This window comes from Zonotrichia albicollis, chromosome 11 (genome assembly GCF_047830755.1).
Source record: "Zonotrichia albicollis isolate bZonAlb1 chromosome 11, bZonAlb1.hap1, whole genome shotgun sequence".
In the NCBI taxonomy this organism is placed as follows: domain Eukaryota; kingdom Metazoa; phylum Chordata; class Aves; order Passeriformes; family Passerellidae; genus Zonotrichia; species Zonotrichia albicollis.
Window position 1 is genome coordinate 17,174,053 of NC_133829.1, and position 24,595 is coordinate 17,198,647.

The 24,595-nt window shown below is 55.9% G+C and overlaps 2 protein-coding genes across 3 annotated transcripts; one reads left to right on the forward strand and one right to left on the reverse strand.

The window, feature by feature from the left end:
- The first annotated feature begins 1,941 nt into the window (after positions 1-1,941).
- ZP3 (zona pellucida glycoprotein 3) lies at positions 1,942-12,397 on the forward strand. The gene is made up of 9 exons (XM_074549618.1): positions 1,942-3,010; positions 4,973-5,091; positions 6,569-6,672; positions 8,219-8,396; positions 9,952-10,072; positions 10,176-10,267; positions 10,462-10,577; positions 10,795-10,878; positions 11,015-12,397. Exons 1-9 carry the CDS (start codon positions 2,630-2,632, stop codon positions 11,122-11,124), a joined length of 1,305 nt encoding a protein of 434 aa, XP_074405719.1. The 5' UTR covers positions 1,942-2,629; the 3' UTR covers positions 11,125-12,397.
- Positions 12,398-12,410: 13 nt separating this feature from the next.
- On the reverse strand, positions 12,411-24,167 carry LOXL1 (lysyl oxidase like 1). 2 transcript variants are annotated; one of them, XM_074549616.1, is made up of 7 exons: positions 22,936-24,163; positions 19,297-19,405; positions 16,436-16,573; positions 14,774-14,930; positions 13,902-13,997; positions 13,437-13,552; positions 12,411-12,558 (listed from the first exon to the last, which is right to left on the reverse strand). In XM_074549616.1, exons 1-7 carry the CDS (start codon positions 24,047-24,049, stop codon positions 12,552-12,554), a joined length of 1,737 nt encoding a protein of 578 aa, XP_074405717.1. In that variant the 5' UTR covers positions 24,050-24,163; the 3' UTR covers positions 12,411-12,551. The 2 variants fall into 2 exon arrangements, with proteins under 2 accessions (XP_074405717.1, XP_074405718.1); XM_074549617.1 differs by lacking the exons at positions 12,411-12,558; positions 13,437-13,552; positions 13,902-13,997; positions 14,774-14,930 and adding an exon at positions 15,792-15,858 and having other exon boundaries at positions 22,936-24,167.
- Positions 24,168-24,595: the final 428 nt, after the last annotated feature.

A 24,595-nucleotide genomic window follows, 5' to 3' on the forward strand; every position in this document is an offset into this window, starting at 1 on the left:
GGGGGAAAAAAAACACGGATTTGATGCTTGAGAATTCCCAAAAAATCCTTCTCCCATTTTTCCTCAAGAAATCAGAAATTCCCTTTTCCCTATGGAACCCCCCCCATAAAATCCCAGATTTTTTTTTTTTTTCCTCTGTCTCCATCCCGAAGGATTTTCCCCCAAATCCCGAAGGGATCCCGGAGTTTCCTGGGGTGAGGAGAAGCCTTGAATCCAAGGATTTTTCCCCCCTCGGGGGAAATTCCCGATATCTCCCTGACGCAGGAGCTCAGCCTCTGGAATTCCGGGAATTTCCGCAGTGTTTTAAACACAGGGAAATAAAAAAAAAAACCCTAAAAAACCCCGGGATTGGGGGATTTTGGGATGAGCAGAAAACCCCTGGAAGCAGCTGAGGGGTTGATGACGATCCAAAAAATTTTTTGGGAATGCTGAGCCGCTTCCAGCTCCAAAACCCCTGGAATTCTTTTGGGATCAATGCCAGGAATTCCTTTGGGGTCGATTTCGGAAAAAAAAAAAATATCCAAATCTGAGATTTTTTTTCCCAGAAAAAAAGGGGGGAGAGGGATTTTGGGATTTTGGGAAAAATGGAGCTGCTGGAAAACTGGGAAAGGGGAGGGGGGACAGAAATTCCATCAAAATTCCATTAAAATCAATTTGAAAATTCCATTAAAAATCCCATTAAAAGAAATTCCATTTAAAATTCCATTAAGAAAAAAAGAATTCCATTTTAAAAATTCCATTAAAATCCAGGATTGGGAAAACAAAGGGCATGAAATAACCCCACAAAATAAAAAGGAAAATTTGGAATGAGCCTGGAAAATCCATGGGATTTATTCCAGAGAGTTTTCCCTGTTTTCCCCTTTTCCTTGGATGCAATGGAATGGGAAGAGTTGGGAGGGCGAAAAATGAAGGAATTTTTGGGGTCTCGGTGATTCCCTATGATCCAAACTCAAATCCCATAATTTCAGGGGGGATAGAATGAAGGATTTTCACTGGAATTTGGGATCCTGGGATGAGGATTTTTGGGAAAAGGGGGAAAACCAGGCTGTATCCAAAAAACCGCCAGGATTTGTGAATCCAATCACCGGGAATGACGGAGACCCCAAAATTCCCAGCCTGAGAACAAAATTCCTTCATTTTTTTGGGATAGAACATGGGATCCTCCCCAAATTCCTCATCCAAGGGGAAAACAGCGCTCCAGGGTTCTGGGATTATCCCTGGAATTGGGGAAAATGTAGGAATTTTTGGGGTGTCCATCATTCCCCATGATCCAAACCCAAATCCCATTTTTTTGGGATACAACCCCCCCAAAAAAATCCTGATCCAAAGCTCTGGTTTTTCCTGAATTCCAGGGATAATCCCAGAGTGGTGTTTCCCCCTCGTCCTATCCCCCCAAAAAATGGGATTTGGGGGGGAGTCACTGTCACCCCATAATTCCAGCCAAAATTCCTTCATTGTTGGGGGGATTGAACGAGGGGAAAACATGATCCCTGGAATTGGGGGAAATGTGGGAATTTTTGGGGTCTCTGTCATTCCCGAGCATCCAAACCCAAATCCCATTTTTTTCTTTGGGATAGAATCTTCTCCCCCCACCTTCCTCTTCCCAAAAATCCTCATCCGAGGGGAAATCCTGGGAATTTTAGGATTATCCCTGGAATATTGGGATCCCAGAGTCTTGGATGAGGATTTTTGGGAAAAGTGGGGGGATCCCAGCTTGCACCCCATAAAAAAACAAAAAAGAATTTTTGCATCCAGAGGGGTTTGGATCACCCGAGACGCCAAAATTCCAAACCTGGGAGTGAGGTCGGAGCCGAAATTCCTTCTTTTTTTCCCAAAAATCCTCATCCAAAGCTCTGCTTTTCCCCGGAATCCCGAATTCCAGGGATCATCCCGGGGCCTTGTTTTCCCCCCTCGTTCCATTCCAAAAAAAAAAAAAAAAAGGGAGTAATTTTGGCTGGAGTTAGGGGGTGACAGCGATCCCCCCCAAATCCCATTTTTTCTTTGGGATGGAACGTTATTCCCCCCCTTCCTCTTCCCAAAAATCCTTATCTGAGGGGAAAGCAGCGCTCCGGGAGTTCTGGGGTTATCCCTGGAATTCGGGATCCCGGGGAAAAGCGGAGCCTTGGATGAGGATTTTTGGGAAAAGGGAGAGGATCCCGCGTTGCATCCCAAAAAAACCCGGAATTTGCGCATCCAGAGGGGTTTGGATCACCGGACACCCCAAAATTCCAGCGCCGGGAGCGAGGTGGGAGCCAAAATTCCATCTTTTTTTGGGATAACCCCCCTGCCCCCGTCCCAAATTCCTCATCCGAGGGGAGAGCAGCGCTCCGGGAGTTCTGGGGTTATCCCTGGAATTCGGAATCCCGGGAAAAGCGGAGCCTCCGCTCGCTCCTTATCAGCGCCGAGCCCAAACAATTCCCTCTGCCCGCGGCTCCGCGGCTCCTGCCGGGATAAACAATTCCCAAAAATCCGCCGGGAACGCTCATCCCGACCCCTCGCACCCCGGAAATGACGGGGGAGCGCTCAGGGGCGCCCTTGGAATTCCAAAGGGGGGGAATCTGGGCCGGTTCCCAGCGGGATATAAACGCGGGCCGATGCTCCGCGCTGGGAATCGCGGGGATTTTCCGGGATGCGCTCCCAAATCCGCCTCCTCCTCCTCCTCCTGGCGCTGCTCTGCGCGGCCCCCGCGGCCGCGGCGCCTCCGCCCTGGGAGCCGGCGTGGAGCGATCCCAACCATCCCAACCATCCCAGTTCCTGGGGCTGGGGGGACGCGGAGCAGCCGCATTCCCAGTGGCCGTGGCATTCCCGGGCGCAGATCCCGGTGGAAGTGCAGTGCCAGGAGGCGCAGCTGGTGGTGACCGTGCACCGCGACCTGTTCGGCACCGGCCGCTTGGTCAGCGCCGCCGAGCTCAGCCTGGGCCCCGCCGCCTGCAAACATTCCCGCATGGATCCGTCCCAGAAAACCGTCACCTTCAGCGCCGGCCTGCACGAGTGCGGCAGCACCGTCCAGGTGAGCCCCGCCCCTCATCCCGGCATTCCCAAACGGCATTCCCGAGCGGGATTCCCACCGGGAGAGGCTCCCGGGATTGTGGGGATTCCCGGGTTTGAGCCCTGTCCCGATCCCGGAATTCCCACCGGAGCGGCTCCCGGGTCCATGCAAATCCCAGGCTCTGAGGAAGATCCAGGTGAGTCCCGTTCCCATCCCGGGATTCCCACCGGGAGCGGCTCCCGGGCTCGTGCGGATTCCCGGGTTTGAGCCCTGTCCCGATCCCGGAATTCCCACCCGGAGCGGCTTCCGGGGTTGTCCGGATCCCAGATTTAAGGGAAGTCCAGGTGAGTCCCGTTCCCATCCCGGGATTCCGCTCCTATCCCGGGATTCCCACCCGGAGCTGCTCCCGGGTCCATGCAAATCCCAGGCTCTGAGGAAGATCCAGGTGAGTCCCGTCCCAATCCCGGGATTCCGCTCCTATCCCGGGATTCCCACCGGGAGCGGCTCCCGCGGTTGTCCGGATTCCAGATTTAAGGCAAATTCAGGTGAGTCTTGTCCCGATCCCGGAATTCCCATTGGGAGCGGCTCCCGGGATCGTGCAAATCCCAGATTTAGGGGAGATCCAGGTGAGTCCCTGTTTCCATCCCGGGATTTCCACCTGGGGCGGCTCTTGCGGTGTCCGGGAAGATTCAGGTGAGTCCCGTTCCCATCCCGGGATTCCGCTCCTATCCCGGGATTCCCAACCGGGATTCCCACTGGGAGAGGCTCCAGGGTCCGTGAAAATCCCTGGTTTTTGAGGGAGATCCAGGTAAGTCTCGTCCTGATCTCGGGATTTCGCTCCTATCCCGGGATTCCCACCGGGAGCGGCTCCCGGGATCGTGCGGATTCCCGAGTCCTTGTCCCGATCCCGGGATCCCGCCCCGATCCTGGGATTCCACCCGGGAGAGGCTCCAGGAGATCCGGAGGTGTCGGGGGAAATCCAGGTGAGTCCCGTTCCCATCCCGGGATATCTCCCAGGGAATGGCGGGATGTGGGAGAATCCCGGTGAGTCCTGTCGGGATCCCGGAATTCCCACCGGGAGTGGCTCCGGGGCCGCGCCCGTTCCCGGTTTCACGGAGATCCAGGGGCTGGATCCGGGATCATTCCAGGGGAAGGAGGAGCCGCGATTTCCTGGGGATTTGACCGGTTTTCCCGCAGCTTTTCCCATTCCTGTGGGAAAAGCGTCTTTTCCCTCGGGTTTAATTCAGCTCCGTGAAAACTGTGATTTTCCATCCCTTTCCCCCTTTTCCAACCTTTTCCCCCCATTTCCATGAATTCCCCCAGCATTCCCAGTGGTGCTGCTGGGATGAGGAGTGGCCTCTCCCACGGAATTCCTCACTTTTATTCTCAAATCACCCCGAATTCCCCGATTTCTTGGAATTCTCACTCACCCTCCTGACTCCCCTGATTGAACACCCATGGAATTCCTGATTTTTATTCCCAGGTTCCCTCATTTGTTTCAATTCCCTCATTTTCTGGGTTCCCTTTTCCCACAGAATTCCTGGTTTTCATTCCCGGATCACCCCAGATTCCTGAGTTCTTCCAATTCCTGCTCACTCTGCATTGAGAAACCCCTTTCCCTCAGAATTCCCAGTTTTCATTCCTGGATCACCCCACATTCCCTCATTGCTTCCGCTTCCCCATCACTCATCATTGAGGAACCCTTTTCCCCCAAATTCCCAGTTTGCATTCCCAGATCACTGTGGATTCCCTCATTTCTTTCAATTCCTGCATTTTCTGGATTCCCTTTTCCCATGGAATTCCTGGTTTCTATTCCCAGATCACCCCAGCTTCCCTGATTACTTCCACTCACTCTGGATTGAGGAACACTTTTCCCACAGAATTCCCAGTTTTTACTCCCAGATTCCCTCATTCCTCCCAATTCCCGCTCACTCTGGATTGAGGAACCCCTTTTCCCCCGGAATTCCCGGGTTTCATTCCCAGGTCACTCCGGATTCCCTGATTTACCGGACGCTCCTGAGCTACGATCCCAGCCCCGGCAGCAATCCCGCCATCGTGCGCAGCGACCCGGCCGTCATTCCCATCGAGTGCCACTACCCCAGGTTCTCCTGGATCCCATCCCACATTCCTGGCATTCCCGGAAATCCCATTCCCATCCTGGGATCCCTTCCTGGCATTCCCGGGAATCCCATTCCCATCCAGGGATCCCATCCCAGATTCCCAGTGCTCCATTCCTAGTGTCTCCATTCCCATTTCCAATTCCCTTTTCCAGGTTGGATAAGGTCACCAGTGGCTCCCCATTCCCACTGTCCCCATTCCCATCCTGGTGTCCAAGCTCCATTCCCAATGTCCCCAGCATCCCATCCCACATTCCTGGGATTCCCAGGAATCCCATTCCCATCCAGGGATCCCTTCCTGGCATTCCCAGGAATCCCATTCCCATCCAGGGATCCCATCCCAGATTCCCAGTGCTCCATTCCTAGTGTCTCCATTCCCATTTCCAATTCCCTTTTCCAGGCTGGATAAGGTCACCAGTGGCTCCCCATTCCCATCCTGGTGTCCAAGCTCCGTTCCCAGTGTCCCCAGCATCCCATCCCACATTCCTGGGATTCCCAGATCCCATCCTGCATTCTTGGCATTCCCATTCCCATTCTGGGGTCCCCATTCCCACCCACTGTCCCCATTCCCACTGTCCCATTCCCATATCACAATCCCAATTCTCTTTTCCGAGTGGGATAATGTCACCAGCGCCTCCCCATTCCCAGTGTCCCCATTCCCAATTTCCCCATTCCCAGCATTCCCATTCCCATTGCCAGTGCTTCATTTCCATCCCAGCGTCCCCATCCTGATCCCATTCCCTTTTCCAGGTGGGATAACATCACCAGCAGCTCCCCATTCCCAGTGTCCCCATTCCCAATTTCTCCATTTCCATCCCGATGTCCCCATTCTTGTCCCAGTGTCCTATTCCCAGTTTCCCAATTCCCAGTGTCCCTGTTCCATACCAGTGTCCTCATTCCTGATCCCATTCCCTTTTCCAAGCAGGATAATGCCTCCAGTGGCTCCTCATTCCAAGTGTCCCCATTCCCATCTCAGCATCCCCATTCCATCCAATGCCCCACTCCCAGTGTCCCATTCCCGATCCCATTCCCTTTTCCAGGTGGGATAACATCACCAGTGACTCCCCATTCCCAATTTCCCCATTCCCAGCATCCCCATTCCCATTGCCAGTGCTTCATTCCCATCCCAGTGTCCCCATCCTGATCCCATTCCCTGTTTCAGGTGGGATAACATCCCAGTGTGCCCATTTCTATCCCGATGTCCCCATTCTTGTCCCAGTGTCCTATTCCCAGTTTCCCAATTCCCAGCGTCCTGGTTCCACCCCAGTGTCCCCATTCCCAATCCCATTCCCTTTTCCAGGCGGCTCCAGTGTCCCCATTCCCAATGGCCCCATTCCATCCCAGTGTCCCCATCCCTGATCCCGTTCCCAATCCCATTTCCTTTTCTGGGTGGGATAACTTCTCCAGTGTCCCATTCCTGATCCCATTCCTGATCCCATTCCAACCCCGCTCCCTTTTCCAGGCGGGATAACGTCTCCAGCGGCTCCATCCGTCCCACCTGGTCTCCCTTCAACTCGGCCCTGGCCTCCCAGGAGAAGCTCCTGTTCTCCCTGCGCCTCATGAACGGTGCGGGATCGCGGCCTTCCCACACTTCTCCTCCTTTCCCATCCCTTTCCCGTCTCTTTTCTCCCTTTTCCATCCCCACTTTTCCTGACCTTTTCCTCCTTTGCCATCCCTTTTCCCCCTTTTCCCCATTTCTCCATCCCCTTTTCCCCCTTTCCTGTCCCTTTTTCCCCCTTTCCCCCATTTCTCCATTTCCTTCCCCCCATTTCTCCATCCCCCTTTTCCCCCTTTTCCATCCCTTTCCCATTCCTTTTCCCCTTTGGGATCAGTTTGGAGTTGATCCCATTGGGTTTTCCATAGGACTGGAGCTCCGAGTGGGATTTCTTGGGATTCTCCCTTTCCCCCTTTTGGGGTCACTTTGGGGTTGATCCTGTTGGTTTTTCCAGAGGACTGGAGCTCAGGGCAGGATTTCCTGGGATTCCCCCATTTCCCCTTTTCCCACCCCTTTCCCCCTTTTGGGATCACTTTGGTGTTGATCCCATTGGGTTTTCCAGAGGACTGGAGCTCCGAGCGGGATCTCTCATGATTCCCCCTTTCCCATCCCATTTCCCATTTTGGGCTCAGTTTGGGGTTGATCCCATGGGGTTTTCCAGAGGACTGGAGCTCAGAGTGGGATTTTGTTGGGATTCCCCCTTTCCCATCCCTTTTCCTGTGGGGTTTTCCAGAGGACTGGAGCTTGGAGCAGGATCTCTCGGCATTCCCCCTTTTCCCATCCCATTTCCCATTTTGGGCTCAGTTTGGGGTTGATCCCATGGGGTTTTCCAGAGGACTGGAGCTCCAAGTGGGATTTTTTGGGATTCCCCCTTTCCCATCCCATTTCTCATTTTGGGATCAGTTTGGGGTTGATCCCGTGGGGTTTTCCAGAGGACTGGAGCTCAGAGTGGGATTTGTTGGGATTCCCCCTTTCCCATCCCTTTTCCCACGGGGTTTTCCATAAGACTGGAGTTCCAAGCAGGATTTCTCAAAGTTCTCCCTTTCCCATCCCTTTTCCCGTGGGGTTTTCCAGAGGACTGGAGCTCCGAGCGGGATCTCTCATGATTCCCCCTTTCCCATTTCCCATTTCCCATTTTGGGATCACTTTGGGGTTGATCCCGTGGGGTTTTCCAGAGGACTGGGGCTCAGAGTGGGATTTTTTGGGATTCCTCCTTTCCCATCCCTTTTCCCATGGGGTTTTCCAGAGGACTGGAGCTTGGAGCAGGATCTCTCGGCATTCCCCCTTTTCCCATCCCATTTCCCATTTTGGGATCAGTTTGGGGTTGATCCCATGGGGTTTTCCAGAGGACTGGAGCTCAGAGTGGGATTTTTTGGGATTCCCCCTTTCCCATCCCATTTCTCATTTTGGGATCAGTTTGGGGTTGATCCCGTGGGGTTTTCCAGAGGACTGGAGCTCAGAGTGGGATTTTGTTGGGATTCTCCCTTTCCCATCCCTTTTCCCGTGGGGTTTTCCAGAGGACTGGAGCTCCGAGCGGGATCTCTCGGCATTCCCCCTTTTCCCATCCCATTTCCCATTTTGGGCTCAGTTTGGGGTTGATCCCGTGGGGTTTTCCAGAGGACTGGAGCTCGGAGCGGGATCTCTCGGCCTTCCGCCTGGGGGACGTGCTGAACATCCAGGCCGAGGTGGGCGCCCACAGCCACGTCCCGCTGCGCCTCTTCGTCGACTCCTGCGTGGCCACGCTGGGCCCCGGCGCGGGCACCGAGCCCCACTACGCCATCATCGACTTCAACGGGCGAGTTTGGGGACATTTGGGGACATTTGGGGGTGGTTTGGGGATGTTTGGGGATATTTGGGGACAGCCAGGGGGTGCTGAGCTCTCCTTGTCCCACTACACCATCATCGACTTCAATGGGTGTGCTGGGGCTGCCGGGGACAGCTGAGGATGGTTTGGGGACATCTGGGGACATCTGGGGGTGGTTTGGGGACATTTGGGGTGGTTTGGGGACATCTGAGGACACTTGGGGGTGGTTTGGGGACATCTGGGGACATCTGGGGGTGGTTTGGGGACATTTGGGGGTGGTTTGGGGACATCTGGGGATATTTGGGGACAGCCAGGGGCTGGTGAGCTCTCCTTGTCCTGCTACGCCATCATCGACTTCAATGGGTATGCTGGGGATGTCTGGGGATAATTTGGGGACATTTGGGGACAATTTGGGGTGAAGGACACAGTCAGGGGGTGGTCACACCTCATCCCATCTCAGTGCTCCATCATTGACTTCAACGGGTGAGTTTGGGGACACCTGGGGACATTTGGGGATGGTTTGGGGACGTTTGGGGATATTTGGGGACACCCAGGGGGTGATGAGCTCTCCTTGTCCCACTACGCCTTCATCAACTTCAACGGGTGTGCTGGGCACGTCTGGGGACTGCTGGGGACATATGGTGACATCTGGGCACATTTGGAGGTGTTTTGGGGACATTTGGAGGTGTTTTGGGGACATTTAGGGATGTTTTGGGGACATTTGGGGATGTTTGGGGGTCTGGGGGACACCCAGGGGCTGGTGAGCTCTCCTTGTCCCCCTACGCCATCATCGACTTCAATGAGTGTGCTTGGGGATATTTGGGGACATTTGGGGACAATTTGGGGTGAAGGACACAGTCAGGGGGTGGTGACACCTCATCCCATCTCAGTGCTCCATCATTGACTTCAACGGGTGAGTTTGGGGACACCTGGGGACATTTGGGGATGTCTGGGGACACTTTGGGGTCTGGGACACAGTCAGGGGGTGGTGACACCTCGCTGCACCATCAATGACTCCAATGGGTGAGTTTGGGGACACTTGGGGACATTTGGGGACAGTTTGGGGACGTTTGGGGATGTTTTGGGGTCAGGGGGAGGATGGCCCCTCATCCTGCCCCATTACACCCTCATCAACTTCAACAGGTGAGTTTGGGGACACTTGGGGACATTTGGGGACAATTTGGGATCTGGGTGACACACACGGGGTGGTGACTTCGATGAGAGAGCTGGGGACAATTTGGGGACATTTTGAGGTCTAGGAGGTGCTGAGCACTTGTCACTTCCCCAGCTGATCTGGGGACACTCAGGGACTCCACAGTGCCATCCAGGGCTGTGACCCTTCTGTCCCCAAGACTGTGACCCTACTGTCCCCAGGGCTATGACCCTGCTGTCCCCAGGGCTGTGACCCTGCTGTCCCCAGGGCTATGACCCTGCTATCCCCATGGTGTGACCCTGTCCCCGTGGTGTGACCCTGTCCCCGTGGTGTGACCCTGCTGTCCCCATGGTGTGACCCTGTCCCCGGGCCGTGTCCCCGCTGTCCCCACAGCTGCCTGGTGGACGGGCGCTCCGATGCCACCAGCTCGGCCTTTGTCACCCCCCGGCCGCGGCAGGACGTGCTGCGCTTCCAGATCGACGCCTTCCGCTTCGCCGGCGACCCCCGCAGCCTGGTAAGGCCCTGGGGACACCCCGGGGACACCTTGGGGACACCCTGCTGTCCCCAGCGCCGCCCCGGTGTCCCTGCGGTGTCCCCAGCAGTGTCCCCTGGTGCAGATCTACATCACGTGTCACCTGAAGGTGACACCGGCCGAGCAGAGCCCGGACGCGCAGAACAAGGCCTGCTCCTTCAGCAAGGCGCGCAACACGTGAGTGCCACCTCCCCGGTGTCACCTCCCCCGTGTCACCTCTGTGGTGTCACCTCCCTGGTGGCATCTCCGTGGTGATGCCTCTGAGGTGGCGCCTGAGTGGTGTCACCTCCACGGTGGCATCTCCAAGGTGGCACCTCCACGGTGGCACCTCCCTGGTGGCACCGGCTGACAGTGTCACCTCCCTGTCACAGCTGGGCGCCCGTGGAGGGGACAAGGGACATCTGCAGCTGCTGCGAGCTGGGCAACTGCGGCCGGAGGCCAGCGGAGACCTGGAACGGCCACCGCTACCGGAGACAGGATGGGGACGGTGAGGGGACAGCAGGGGGACAGTGTGGGGACATGGGGACACTGGGGATACAAGGGACGTGGGGACATGGGGACACTGGGACGGGGTACATGGGGACAACAGGACATGGGGACAGGGGGACAGGGAGACATGGGGTGGAGAGGGGGTGATCCCTCCTCGCTGTCCCCACTGTCCCCTCTCTCTCCCCTCACTGTCCCTCACTGTCCCTTGTCCCCAGGTGCCACCTCCGAAGCTGACGTTGTCATCGGTCCCGTGCTGCTCTCGAGTGCCCAGCCTGGCCAGCGCCCCGAGGGCCCCCAGGGTGAGTCCCTGAGGTGACACCGGTGACACCGGGTGACACCGGGTTACACTGGGTGACACTGGTGACATGTGTGACAGTGGGTGGCACCCGGGGACAATCCCCGCTCCCCTCCATGTCCCTCGGTGTCCCTTCGCAGGCGCGGTGGCACCGCTGGCCGTGGGGACAGCGCTGGCCTGTGCGGTGGCCGGGGTGGCCGTGGCCGGAGCCGCGCTGGCCATCGGCCTCAGGCGCCGGAATTCCCCGTGAACCCCGGAATGAGCGACGGAAATCCCGATAAATCCCACAAGGACCGATGGAAATCCCAAACAATCCCACAAGGATCAATGGAAATCCTGATAAATCCCACAAGGACCAACAGAATTCCCAATAAATCCCACAAGGACTGATGGAAATCCTGATAAATCCCACAACCCACGGTGTCCGAGGGGTCACTCTGGGAGGGAATCCCAGGAATGAGGCAGGGAGGGTGACCAGTCCTGTCCCAGTGTCCTCATTCCCATCCCAGTGTCCCCATTCCCTTCCCAGTGTCCCCATTCCCATCCCAGTGTCCTCATTCCCATCCCAGTATCCCCATTCCCTTCCCAGTGTCCCCATTCCCTTCCCAGCGTCCCCAATCCCATCCCAGTTGTCCCTATTCCAGTGTCACCATTTCCAGTGTCTCCATTCCCATCCCAGTGTACCCAATCCCATGTCCCCAATCCCGCTGTCCACAGTCAATCCCACTGTCCCCATTCCCATGCCAATGTCCTCATTCTCGTCCTAGTGTCCCCGTTCCCATCCTGATGTCCCCAATCCCAGTGTCCCCATTCCCACTGTCCCCATTCCTGTCCCAGTGTCCCCAATCCCAATGTTCCCAATTCCGGTGTCCCCAATCCCAGTGTCCCTCTTTCCAATGTCCTCATTCAATCCCACTGTCCCCATTCCCAATGTCCCCATCCCCAGTCCCAGTGTCCCCATTCCCGTCCCAATGTCCCCATTCCCATTCCCAATGTCCCCAATCCCATTCCCAATGTCCCCAATTCCACTGTCCCCATTCCCTTCCCAATGTCCCCAATCCATTGTCCCCATTCCCAATGTCTCCAATCTCATTCCCAGTGTCCCCATTCCCATTCCCAATGTCCCCATTCCAGTCCCAGTGTCCCCATTCCCAATCCAACAACCCCAATCCCACTGTCCCCAATCCCAATGTCCCCATTCCGTTCCATTCCCAATGTCCCTATTCCCAATCCCACTGTCCCCAAGCCCACTGTCCCCATTCCCAATCCCACTGTCCCCATTCCTGACCCCATTCCCAGCCCAAAATTCCCAAATCCCAACTTCCACTCTCTCCAGCAGGAAAACAGAAAAAAAAAATCCCTATAAAAATTTATGGGATTTCCCTCACCAAAATTCCCAGAACTGTTTCTTACCCCCACTTGGGGACATTCCCAGAAATTCCCAAGGATTTGTAGGATCACGAGGATTTTATGGAGCATTTTGGGGTCCCTGCTTTGATTCCAGCCTTGGATTCCCCCGGGAATGTCGGGAAAATTTGGGATAAAAACGATTCCCAAGAGTCCTCGTGGCTTCCCCGCTTTTTATTGGGAAAAGGGGAAACTTTGGGAACGCAGCGGAGCCACCTCGGGAACTTCCCGGGAAAGGGGACGGGTGACACTCCTGGGGTTCCGCTGCCGTCAGGATCTGCAGGGAAAACGGGAAAATCCCAGAAAATTCCATGGGGAAGGAGGAAAAAACCTGACCCCAAATGAGCAAAACCCATAAGATTCCATGGGAAAGGAGGAAATTCCCAATGGCCACCCCAAATTCCAAGGAAAAGAAGTACAATCCCAATTCCCAAATAAACCATCCCAAAAAACCTCCCATTCAAAAAAATCCCTATTCCAAAAATCTCCATCCCCCAAAATGGGGATTTTTTGGGGATTGGGATTTTTTGGGATGGGGGAATTTTGGGGATTTGTGTATTTTTGGGATGGGGGTTTTTTGGGGATTTGTGTATTTTTGGGATGGGGGATTTTTAGGATGGAGTTTTTTTGGGATGGGGTTTTATTGGGCTCAAGAATTTTTGGGATTTTTTTTGTTTTGTGATGAGTGTTTTTGGAATTGGGATTTTTCTTTCAGGGTTTTTTTTTTGGGATGGGGATTTTTTGGGATTTTTTTGGGATGGGGTTTTTTGGGGTGGGTTTTTTTGGGATGGGGTCTTTTTTTTGTAATTGGGGTTTTTTTCAGGTTGGGATTTTTTTGAATTGGGTTTTATTTGGGATGGGGGATTTTTAGGATGGGGATTTTTTGGTATCGGATGTTTTTGGGATCAAGATTTTTTTTATTTGGGTTTTTTGGGCTTGGGGTTTTTTTTTGGGGGGGGATCAGGGGTTTTTGGGATTGAGGTTTATTTCGGGATGGGATTTTTTGGGAAGTGTTTTTTTGGGATCGGGGTTTTTTTTAATAGGGTTTTTTTGGCTTGGGTTTTTTTAGGATCAGGGTTTTTGGGGATTTTTTTTTTTTTTTTGGGATGGGTTTTTTTTGGGGATGGGTTTTATTTGGGATCAGGAATTCCTTACTGGGCGATGCGGCAGTTGGAGGCGGACACGAAGCGCCCGGTGTAGTGGATGTGGCAGCGCACGACGTTGTTGGTGAAATCCGACTCCAGCACCAAATATTTGGGATTGACCTGGACCTGGGATAGGGGAAAATCCGGGAAAAGGATCCCAAAAATCAGCAGGGAAAAAAAAAAAAAAAACATGGAAATTCAGGCTGGAATGGAGGAAAGGGAAAGAAATCCCAAAAGGGAAAAGGAGAATTAGGGGATATCCCAAAATAGGGAAAGGGAAGGGGAAAAAATGCCAAAAATTAACAGGGAAAAGGAAACTAAAAAAAATCCCAAAACGGGGAAAAGGAAAGGAAAAAATCCCCACAATAACCTGGGAAAGCCCACAATAACCTGGGAAAGGGGAAAATCCCAATCTGGGCCAGAATTGGGATTTTCCACCCCAAAATGTCCCCAAATGTCCCCAGATGTCCCCAACCTTGAGGATGTAGTTCCCTGGGGGGACGTCGGTGATGTCGATCCACTGGCAGTCGATGTCGGCGTTGTAGGTGTCATAGCAGCCTGGGCTGAGCCCCTGTGGGGGGAAAATGGGGTGAGAAATGGGGAAATTGGGCAAAAATGGGGAGAAAAGGGAGAAGAAAGGAAAAAATGAAAAAAAAAAAGGAGGAAAAAAGGTTAAAAATTGGGGAATTGGAGGAGAAAAATGGGGGGAAAACAGGACTCTGAGTGTCATAACAGTGTGGGCTGAGCCCCTCGGTGGGAAATGGGGGAAGAAATGGGGAAATTGGGCAAAATGGGAAAAAATGGGGGGGGAAAATGGGAAAAAATTACAAAAAAGGGAGAAAAAAGGTTAAAAAATGGGCGAAAAAGGACATAAAAAGAAGGATCAAAAGGGATCCCTCGGGTGTTGTAACAGCCCAAGGAGAGATCCTGCAGGGGAGAAATGTGGGGAGAAATGGGGAAATTGGGCAAAAATGGGAAAAAGAGGAAAAATGGTGAAAAAGGGGGGGAAAAAAGGTGTAAAAATGGGGGAAAATGGGGGAGGAAAGGGAACTCCTTTGTTCTCTCAGTGTCACCTGGGTGTGGGCATAGTGCCACAAATTGGGACCAAAGGGACCAAAAGGGACAAAAAATGGAGAAAAGGGGACAAAAAAGGGACAAAAAGTGACAGAAGTGGCAAAGGATGCTGTCCCCAGGTGTCACCTGGGTGTGGGCAGAGCAGACACAGTGCCACAAATGGGGACAAAAGGGACCAAAAGGGACAAAAAAGGGAGGAGAACGGGAGATGAAAGGGACTTAAAGGGACCGAAAGTGACAGAAGTGGCAAAGGCCATTGTCCCCTGGTGTCACCTGGGTGTGGGCGGTGCAGGCATAGCGCTTGAGGTGGCCGAAGTCGCAGGTGGTGTCCTCCAGGCAGAAGCTGGCCTTGTGTCCCTCGGCCACCCGGCGGCCCGAGGTGACATCCAGCAGGTCATAGTGGCTGAACTCCGCCATGCTGTGGTAGTGCCTGGGGACACCATGGGGACACCGTGGGGACACTGTGGGGACACTCAGGGGACACCATGGGGACAGGCTGGGGACACCAGGGTGACAGCATGGGGACATCCAGCAGGTCATAGTGGCTGAACTACGCCATGCTGTGGTAGTGCCTGGGGACACCGTGGGGACACTCAGGGGACACTTTGGGACACTCTGGGGAGGGTCAGGGGACAGTGGGGACACTTAGGGGGACAATCATGGGGACAGTCAGGGGACAAGGTGTGGGATAAATCAGGGGACATTACGGGGACATTCAAGGGGACACTCAAAGGAGCACCCAGGGGACATTCACAGGAATAGTCAGGGGACAATCAAGGGACACTCTGGGGACATTCAGGTGACATCCAGCAGGGCATAGTGGCTGAACTCTGCCATGCTGTGGTAGTGCCTGGGGACACCAGGGGGACACTTTGGGGACATTCAGAGGACATTCAGGGCAATGGGGCAATCATGAGGACAGTGAGGGGACACTAAGGGGACACTCAGGGGACATCCAGCAGGTCATAGTGGCTGAACTCTGCCATGCTGTGGTAGTGCCTGGGGACACCAGGGGGACACTTTGGGGACATCCAGAGGACATTCAGGGCAATGGGGCAATCATGAGGACAGCAGGGGACAATCAGGGGACACTCAGGGGACAGTCATGGGGAGAGGCAGGGGACAACCAAAGGAATATCTGGGGACACTCAGGGGACATCCAGCAGGTCACAGTGGCTGAATGCTGCCATGCTGTGGTAGTACCTGGGGACATGGGGACACCATGGGGACAGGCTGGGGACACTGAGGGGACAGTCAGGGGACAGTCAGGGGACAGCAGGGGACAGTCAAGAGACAGTGGGCACAATCAGGGGACATTGAGGGGACATTGAGGGGACTCCGCCATGCTGTGGTAGTGCCTGGGGATGAGCTGGGGAGCCCTGGGGACACTCAGTGGTGGCAGCTGTGCCACTGCCACCATCATGAATGGCGGCTTTGGGGACAAAGAGGTGAAGAAAGACCCCTAAACGAAGCCACCAAATGGGGAAACACCACCAAAGTGCCACCAAAGTGCCACCAAATCCCTTGGACCTACTAGCAGGGGGTGGGCAGAGGCTGGGGACAGCTGGGGACATTCACTGGTGGCAGTTGTGTCACTCCCACTAACACGTTGGCTTTGGGACAAAGAGATGAAGGAAGACCCCAAAACAAAGCCACCAAATGGGGAAACACCACCAAAGTGCCACCAAAGCCCCTAGACCTGCCACCCAGGGCTGGGCTGAGGTTGGGGACATCTGGGGACACTCAGTGGTGGCAGCTGTGCCACTGCCACCATCACGGTGGCTTTGGGGATGAAGAGCTCACAAAAGGTGACACCGCACTGCAGCATGCCAAAACAAAGCCACCAAACGGGGAAATGCCACCAAAGCGCCACCAAAGCCCTTGGAGCTGCCACCGGGCTGGGTGCCGGTGTTGGGGACACCTGGGGACACTCACTGGTGGCAGCTGTGCCACTGCCAGCGGTGGCGGGGCTGGCTGGGCAGGAAGTCGGCCGTGCCCTGGTTCTTGACGCGCTGCGGGAAGCGCAGCAGCACCCGCACGTCGTAGTCGGTGGCCTCGGCCGCGTACGCCGTGCTGGGGACAGGGACAGGGACAGGGACAGTGGTGGCACTGCTGGCACCGCCCTGGCCCCTCCCTTCAGGGGGAATTCCCGTTTTTGCATGGAATTCCCTCCCGTGGGAAAGGAAGGGATAGAGGGAGGAAATTCTGGGCTTGTTCCCAGTGCCTTTTCCTTTTCCTTTTCCTTTTCCTTTTCCTTTTCCTTTTCCTTTCCCTTTCCCTTTCCCTTTCCCTTTCCCTTTCCCTTTCCCTTCCCTTCCCTTCCCTTCCCTTCCCTTCCCTTCCCTTCCCTTCCCTTCCCTTCCCTTCCCTTCCCTTCCCATCCCTTCCCTTCCCTTCCCTTCCTTTCCACCATTTCCATTCCCCTTTTTCCCTTCCTCTTTTCCCCCCTTTTTCTTCCCCCCTTTTTCCCCCTTTTTTCTTACCCCTCTTTTCTCCTTTTTCCCTTCCCCTTCCCTCCCCTCCACCCTTCACTTCCCTTTCCCTTTTTCCCCTTTTTCCCTTCCCTTTTCCCTTTCTCCCATCCTTCCCTCTCCCCTTTTCCCCTTCCCTCCTCCTCCCTCTCCCCCATCGGACCCTCCCCCTTCTCCACCCCCCAGCCCGACCCTCTCTCCCTCCCCCTGGGTATCCCCACCTCCCCCTCATCCCAGAATTCCCTCTGTCTCCATCTCCCCTCATCCCAGGATTCCCGCTCATTCCAGTCCCTCTTTCACCCCACTTTTCCCTCATCCCAGGATTCCCTCTGTCTCCATCTCCCCTCCCTTCACCCCCATCTCCCCCCATCCCCTCCTTCCCAAAATTTCCCCATTTCCCGCTCACCCCAGCCCCCCTTCCTCCCCCTTTCTGCTTTCCTCCCCACATCCCCCCAAACCCAGAGCGCTCCCAGTCTCGGGAATTCTCTCCCATTCCCAGAATCCTTTCTGGCATTCCCGGGAATTTTTTGTCTCCCATTCCCAGAATCCCATCCTGCATTCCCAGGATCCCATCTCTCCCATGTCCCACGTCCCATTCCTGGATCCCATGCCCGTGTCCCATTCCCATATCCTATTTCCCATTCCTGGATCCCATGTCCCATTCCCAGATCCTGTGTCCCATTCCCGTATCCTGTGTCCTGTTCCCAGATCTCAAATCCCATGTCCCATTCCCATATTCCATGTATCATTCCCAGATCCCATGTCCTGTCTCCCATATCCCGGATCCTGTGTCTCATTCACGGGTCCTGTGTCCCATATCCTGTTCCCATATCCCATATCCCGTTCCCATATCCCATGTCCCATTCCTGTATCCCATGTCTCTCCCATATCTCATGTCCCATTCCTGTTGTCCCATTCCCATGTCCTATATCTTATATCCTGTATCCCGTGTCCCATATCCCATGTCTCCTGTCTCCCCTGTGTCCTGTATCCTGTATCCTATACCCCATATCCTGTATCCCATATCCCTCTATCCCGTGTCCCATATCCCCTGTCCCATGTCCCATATTCCATATCCCACATCCCGTGTCCCATATCCCATATCCCATATCCCATTGTCCCATGTCCCATGTCCCGTGTCCCGTGTCCCATGTCCCGTATCTCGTGTCCCATCTCCCCTGTGTCCCATGTCCCTGTGCGTCCATGTGTCGGGGTGTCCCCGGTGTCCCCAGTGTCCCTGCGTGTCTGTGTATCCGTGTGTCCCTAACGTGTCTGTCTGTCCATCGGTGTGTCCGTCTGTCCGTCGGTGTGTCTGTCAGTGTCCCCGGTGTGTCCCTGGTATGTCCCCGGTGTGTCCCTAACGTGTCCGTCTGTCTGTCGGTGTGTCCATGTGTCCCCAGTGTGTCCGTCGGTGTGTCCGTCTGTCCGTCGGTGTGTCTGTCAGTGTCCCCGGTGTGTCCGTGTGTCCCTAACGTGTCCGTCTGTCCATCAGTGTGTCTGTCAGTGTCCCCGGTGTGTCCGTGTGTCCATTGGTGTGTCCGTCTGTCTGTCGGTGTGTCTGTCAGTGTCCCCAGTGTGTCCGTGTGTCCCCAGTGTGTCCGTCGGTGTGTCCGTCTGTCCATCGGTGTGTCTGTCAGTGTCCCCAGTCCGTCCGTGTGTCCCTAATGTGCCTGTCAGTGTCCGTCGGTGTGTCCGTCTGTCCGTCGGTGTGTCCGTCTGTCCGTCGGTGTGTCTGTCAGTGTCCCCGGTGTGTCCGTGTGTCCCTAATGTGTCCGTCTGTCCGTCGGTGTGTCTGTCAGTGTCCCCGGTGCGTCCGTGTGTCCCTAATGTGCCTGTCAGTGTCCGTCGGTGTGTCTGTCTGTCCATTGGTGTGTCCGTCTGTCCGTTGGTGTGTCTGTCAGTGTCCCCGGTGTGTCCGTCGGTGTGTCCGTGTGTCCCCGGTGTGTCTGTCTGTCCGTCGGTGTGTCCCCAGTGTCCCCGGTGTGTCCGTGTGTCCCCAGTGTGTCCGTGTGTCCGTCGGTGTGTCTGTCAGTGTCCCCGGTGTGTCCGTCTGTCGGTTGGTGTGTCTGTCAGTGTCCCCAGTGTGTCGGTGTGTCCCTAACGTGTCCGTGTGACCCTAACGTGTCTGTCTGTCCCTAACGTGTCCGTCTGTCTGTCGGTGTGTCTGTCAGTGTCCCCGGTGTGTCCGTCGGTGTGTCCGTGTGTCCCCGGTGTGTCCGTCTGTCCGTCGGTGTGTCTGTGTGTCCCTAACGTGTCCGTCTGTCCATCGGTGTGTCCCCAGTGTCCCCGGTGTGTCCCCGGTGTGTCCCCGCGGGTGAGCGGCACCTGGCCAGGCAGCGCTCCTCGGCGGCGCAGCGCAGCGAGTACAGGTGAGCTCTCTGCACGTACGTGGAGGCCTGGACATAGTTGGGGTCGGGGACCAGGTCCGGGAGCCCTGCGGGAAACGGGATCAGGATTGGGAACAGGGATTGCGGAAAACCGGGATCAGATCTGAGACCTGCTGGAAAATGGGATTTTTCCCCATTTCCCCCTATTTTTTTCCACATTTTTCCCTGTTTTCCCCAGTTTTCCCCAATTTTTCCCCATTTCCCCCATTTTTTCCCCCATTTTTTCCCCCATTTTTTCCCTGGAAAGGAGAACAATGCCTCCTTGTTTCTGGGCCTGCCTTCCCGGGAGGGATCACGTCATTCCTTTGGAGCTCATTTCCTGCCCCATTCCCGCTGATGTAATTCCCGGGGGTACCCAAAAAAACGGGGAGAGCTCAGAAAAAACTTCTCCCCCATCCCTTAAAAAATTCCTAACAAAAAAACCCCATGGAAAACCACCTCGGGCCAGCCAAGGAAAAGTTTTCCATCCTTTCAGAATTTTTTTCCCTCCCTGCTGTTGTTTATTCCAAGGAATTCTTGGAAGCCCCGGAGCGAAATCTGACTCCGGGACCAACGGGGAGTTTTATGGGATTTGGATTTTCCCCTTTCCCGCTGGATTCTGCCCTGGGATGGCCCCGTTGTTTTTATAGGATCTCACTCTTCCTTTTTGGGGTCAAACCTTTGGAATTCACAGGATGTCAGGATCTCTGCTTCTGGAATTGTCCCCATTCCACCCCAAATTCCAGGGGGTTTTTGCTGAGGCTTCCCAAAAATCCAGGGAAAATCGACCCCAGATCGGGACAATCCCATTGGGAAAAGGTTTTTGGTTTTCCCACCCGGCCCCTCGGCCACCCTGGGAGTTGCCAGAGGAGATTTCCATCCATTCGCAGGGAAAATCGGGATCGTGGGCCCTGTTTGTGCAGGTGTATGGGATCAGCGGGAAAATCCCACAGGGAGAATCCCATGGATAAGTGGGAGTGGGGGAGGCTGGAAATGGAGGGAGTGGAAATGGGGACGGCCAGAGAGACCAAGGGGATTCCAGCTTCCCATCCCATCAATCCCATCCCATTCCCATTCCCATTCCCAATCCTAATTCCAATTCCATTCACAATCCCAATCCCATCCCATCAATCCCAATCCCATCCCAAACTCAATTCCAATCTCATCCCATCCCATCCCATTCCATCAATCCCATCCCATCGATCCCAAATGTATCCCATCCCCTCCCAATCCTATCAATCCCAATCCCTCCTCCATCCCCACAGAATCCCGGGATTCCCAGCCCCAGAGCCACCCCAATCCCAAACTTGACCCCACCACAGGGAGACTTTCCTGGGAATTCCGACAGCTCCCGGCCCATCCGGGGGCGACACCAAACTCCCCCTTAGTGGGACCCAAATCGACAGCGCCCCATGGAATTCCCAAATCCCTCTTTCCTTCCAAACCCAGCCCTGGGGACCCAATCCATGGGGGCAGGGGGAAAAGCCCTCCTGGAAATGGGATCCAGCTTGGGATCAGGTTTGGAAAAACCACTAGGGATGGGATCCAGGTTGGAATCAGGATGAGGAACCCCTGGAGATGAGATCAGGATCAGGATTGGGATGAAGAACCCCAAGAAGTGGGATCTGGGCAGGGATTGGGGTCTGGAAGTTTTGGAGATGGGATCTGGGTTGGGCTCGGGTGAGGGAACTGCTGGAGATGGGATTGGGGTTGGGATTAGGAAGAAGAAATCCCTGGAGATGGGATCGGAGATCAGGAAGCCCCCAGAGATGGGATCCAGGTGGGGATTGGGATGAGGAAACTCCTGGAGATGAGATCTGGGTTGGGATTGGGGTCAGGAAGATTTTGGAGATGGGATCAGGGTTGGGATCAGGATGAAGAAACCCCCTGGAAAAGGAATCGGGTTTGGGATCTGGGTAGGGAAAACTTTTGGAATCTGGATCCCATTCCCCACCCCCAGGAGCTGCTCCCGTCCCTCCCACCTCTGGATCAGGCCTGGAATTTTCCCAGCCCCTGTTCCCAGATTTCCCCAGGCCCCCATTCCCTCAGAAACCCCGAGAATTCCCCGCTGGAAGCAGCGGGATCGGATTCCTTCCCTCATTAACCCCGGCCGGGGGCCGGCAATGCCGAACATTCCTGGCGGATCCGGCCGGGATTAGGAGGCTCCCGAGGAGCTTTGGCCGTGGAATTAATCATTAATAATTAATAATTAACAATTAACACCGGATCCGGCGCCAGCCATCGTTTGCTCCAATTAGGATCCCCGGGAGGTGACAGGGAGGTGACAACATTCCCAAAACACCGCGAGTGACCCGGGATATGAGGGGATCAGCTGGATTCCTGTGAAATTTCTCCAGGAAAAGGGGGAAGCTCCGGGAATTTGGGTGTCCAGAATTCCCTGCTGGAGCCACCGGCACCTCGCGGGATCCTGGAAGGACACGGACGCTGCCAAGGGGGAATTTGGCCGGAATCTTTCCCAGGGAATTTGGCCGGAATTTTTGCTGGGTCATCGGCAGGGCAGCTGTCCTCGAGTGTCCCTCCAGAGCCTTGGGAATTCTGGCATTCCCTGAATGTGTTCCGAAATCCCTCCCATCCTTCACCTCCCGTGCCCCAATCCCAGCTTCTCTGCAATCCCAAAAATCCCCATTCCCGAGTTTTTCCTGCAGCATTCCCCCCCTGTTTGTGTAGGGCAGGGCTGGGCCCTTCCCACCACCCCAAATCCTCCGGGATGGCTTTTCCCAGAAAACTGGGATGGGGCTGGGCAGGGCACGGGGTCAGGCTGGGATGGGATTCCCAAGGGATGGGCTGGGAGTGGCTCTGAGGGCTTGGAAACTCTTGGAAGGTTCAGCCCAAATCCATGGGATTTTATCGGGATGGGGAGGAAGCGACCCCTGAGTGACCCCGGAGTGACAGGAGCACGGATCTGTCTGTCATTCCCAAAAATCCGGGAATGGAGCATGTCCTGGTTGGATAACCAGGATCCAGCCCTGTCCCATCCCAAATAACCCATGGAAAAATGGGATAAACACCCCATGGATAACTGGGAACTAGCCCTGTTCCATTCCAAATATCCCATGGATAACCAAGATCCAGCCCTGTTCCATCCTAAATATCCCATGGATAACTTAGATAAACACCCTATGGATAACCAGGATCCAGCCCTGTCCCATCCCAAATATCCCATGGAAAAATGGGATAAACAGTCCACGGGTAACCAGGATCCAGAACTGTCCCATCATAGATATCCCATGGATAACCATGGGATCCACAGGATCCAGCCCTATCCCATCCCATGGAAAAACCAATGGGATAAACACCCATGAATAACCAGAATCCAGCCCCATTCCATCCCAAATAGCCCATGGAAAAATGGGATCCAGCATGGAGTTACCTGGGACAGACCCCAGGATTGCCCTAGGACACAGCACAATCCCATCCCACAAATTTGGGGTGCGCTGGGACACAGCACAGCCTTATCCCAAAATTATGGGATGACCCCGATTACAGCCCAGCCCCATCCCATTCCCAGCCCCGTTCCCATCATTCCCAAACTCCAATCCCGGGAATTCCGCCCGTCCCAAGGAAGCCCCAAACTCACCTCTGGCCCCAAAGCTGGGCCTGTAGACGCTGCCCACGCTGAGCCGCGCTTGGCTGTCGGGCACGGCCTGAGGAATTTCGGGAATGAAGGGCTCGGGATGAGCGACCCCAAAGGATTCGGGCGCCCGGAACGGCGGCTGCGCCTCGTGGGGCGGGAACTGCGCCCCAAATCCCAGATTTTCCATGGATCCCGTCCCGGTCTGCGCCTCGGCGCCGCCGTCGTGGTACAGGCTGTGCGAGTAGCGGCGATCCAGCGGCACTCCCGCCGCTCCGAACGGCGGCGGCTCCTCCCCGAAACCCTCGGGGAGCGCGCGGGGCTGCAGCGGGAACGCCGCCCCGGTCCCTGTCCCCAACCCTGTCCCCAACCCTGTCCCCATAGGTGTCCCCAACCCTGTCCCCATCCCTGTCCCCATTCCTGCCCCCATCGGGGTCCCCATCCCCGTTCCCATTCCTGTCCCCATAGATGTCCCCATCCCCGTTCCCATTCCTGTCTCCATAGGTGTCCCCATCCCTGTCCCCATTCCTGTCCCCATAGGTGTCCCCATCCCCGTCCCCATCCCTGTCCCCGCCGCCACCGCGCTCCGCGACGCGGGGACACCCTCGGGGCGCTCCCCGTGCGGTGCCACCCCCGCGGCGACAAAGGGCGGCTGTCCCGCCACCCCCGCGGCGACGAAGGGCGGCTGTCCCGCCGAGGCGAAGGCGAACGACGACACGGCCACCCCCGAGGCTGTCGCCTGCCGCCCGCGCGCCGCTTGTCGCCGCTGTCCCCCCGCGCCGCCGTCGCCCAGCGCTCCGTCCCGCCAGTTGGGCGGCACCTGGCCGAACCCGAAGGGATGTCGCGCTTGTCCCCGCACTGTCCCCGAGGCGGGCGCCTGGCGGCGGACGCTGCCCGCTGTCCCCGCTGTCCCCGCTGTCCCCGCGGTGCCCGCCAGCCACAGGCGGCTGCCCGGGGGCCGCTCCTGCCCGGCGGGCACGAACTCGGCGCCGCTGTTGAGCAGGCTGTAGAGCCGCCCGTTGTTCTCCCACTGGATCAGCTGCCGCCACGGCTCCTGCGCCGCCGCCAGCAGCAGCAGCGCGGCCCAGAGCGCCCCGCGCCGCCACAGCCCCGCCGCCATCGCCGCCCCACGGCCCCGAGTGGCTGCGCCGCTGCTGCTGCTGCTGCTGGCACTGCTGGTGGCACCGCTGGTGGCACCGCTGGTGGTGGTGGCACCGCTGGTGGCGCCGCTGGTGGTGGCACCCCCGGCCGGGGCAGCGCCGCTCGGGCCCGTCCCGCTCAGAGCGCGCCGGGAGCGCCTCCGCCTCTGCCTCCTCCTCCTCCTCCTTTCCTTCTCCTCCTCCTCTTTTTCCTTCTCCTCCTCCTCTTTTCCTTTTTTTCCTCCTCCTTTTCTTCCTTCTCCTTCTCTTTCTCCTATTTTTCCTTCTCCTTTTCCAAGCCTTGGTCCCTCCACTTCCTTCTCCTCTCCTCCTCCTTTTCCTTCTCCTCCTCCTCTTTTTCCTCCTCCTCCTCCTCCTCCTCCTCCTTTTCCTTCTCCTCCTTTTCCAAGCCTTCCTCCCTTCTCCTCCTCCTCCGACCCCGCCTCCTCCTCTTCTTTCCCCCCCCCCTCCTCCTCCTTCTCCTTTTCCAAACTTTCCTCCCTCTCCCTCCTCTTTTTCTTTCTCCT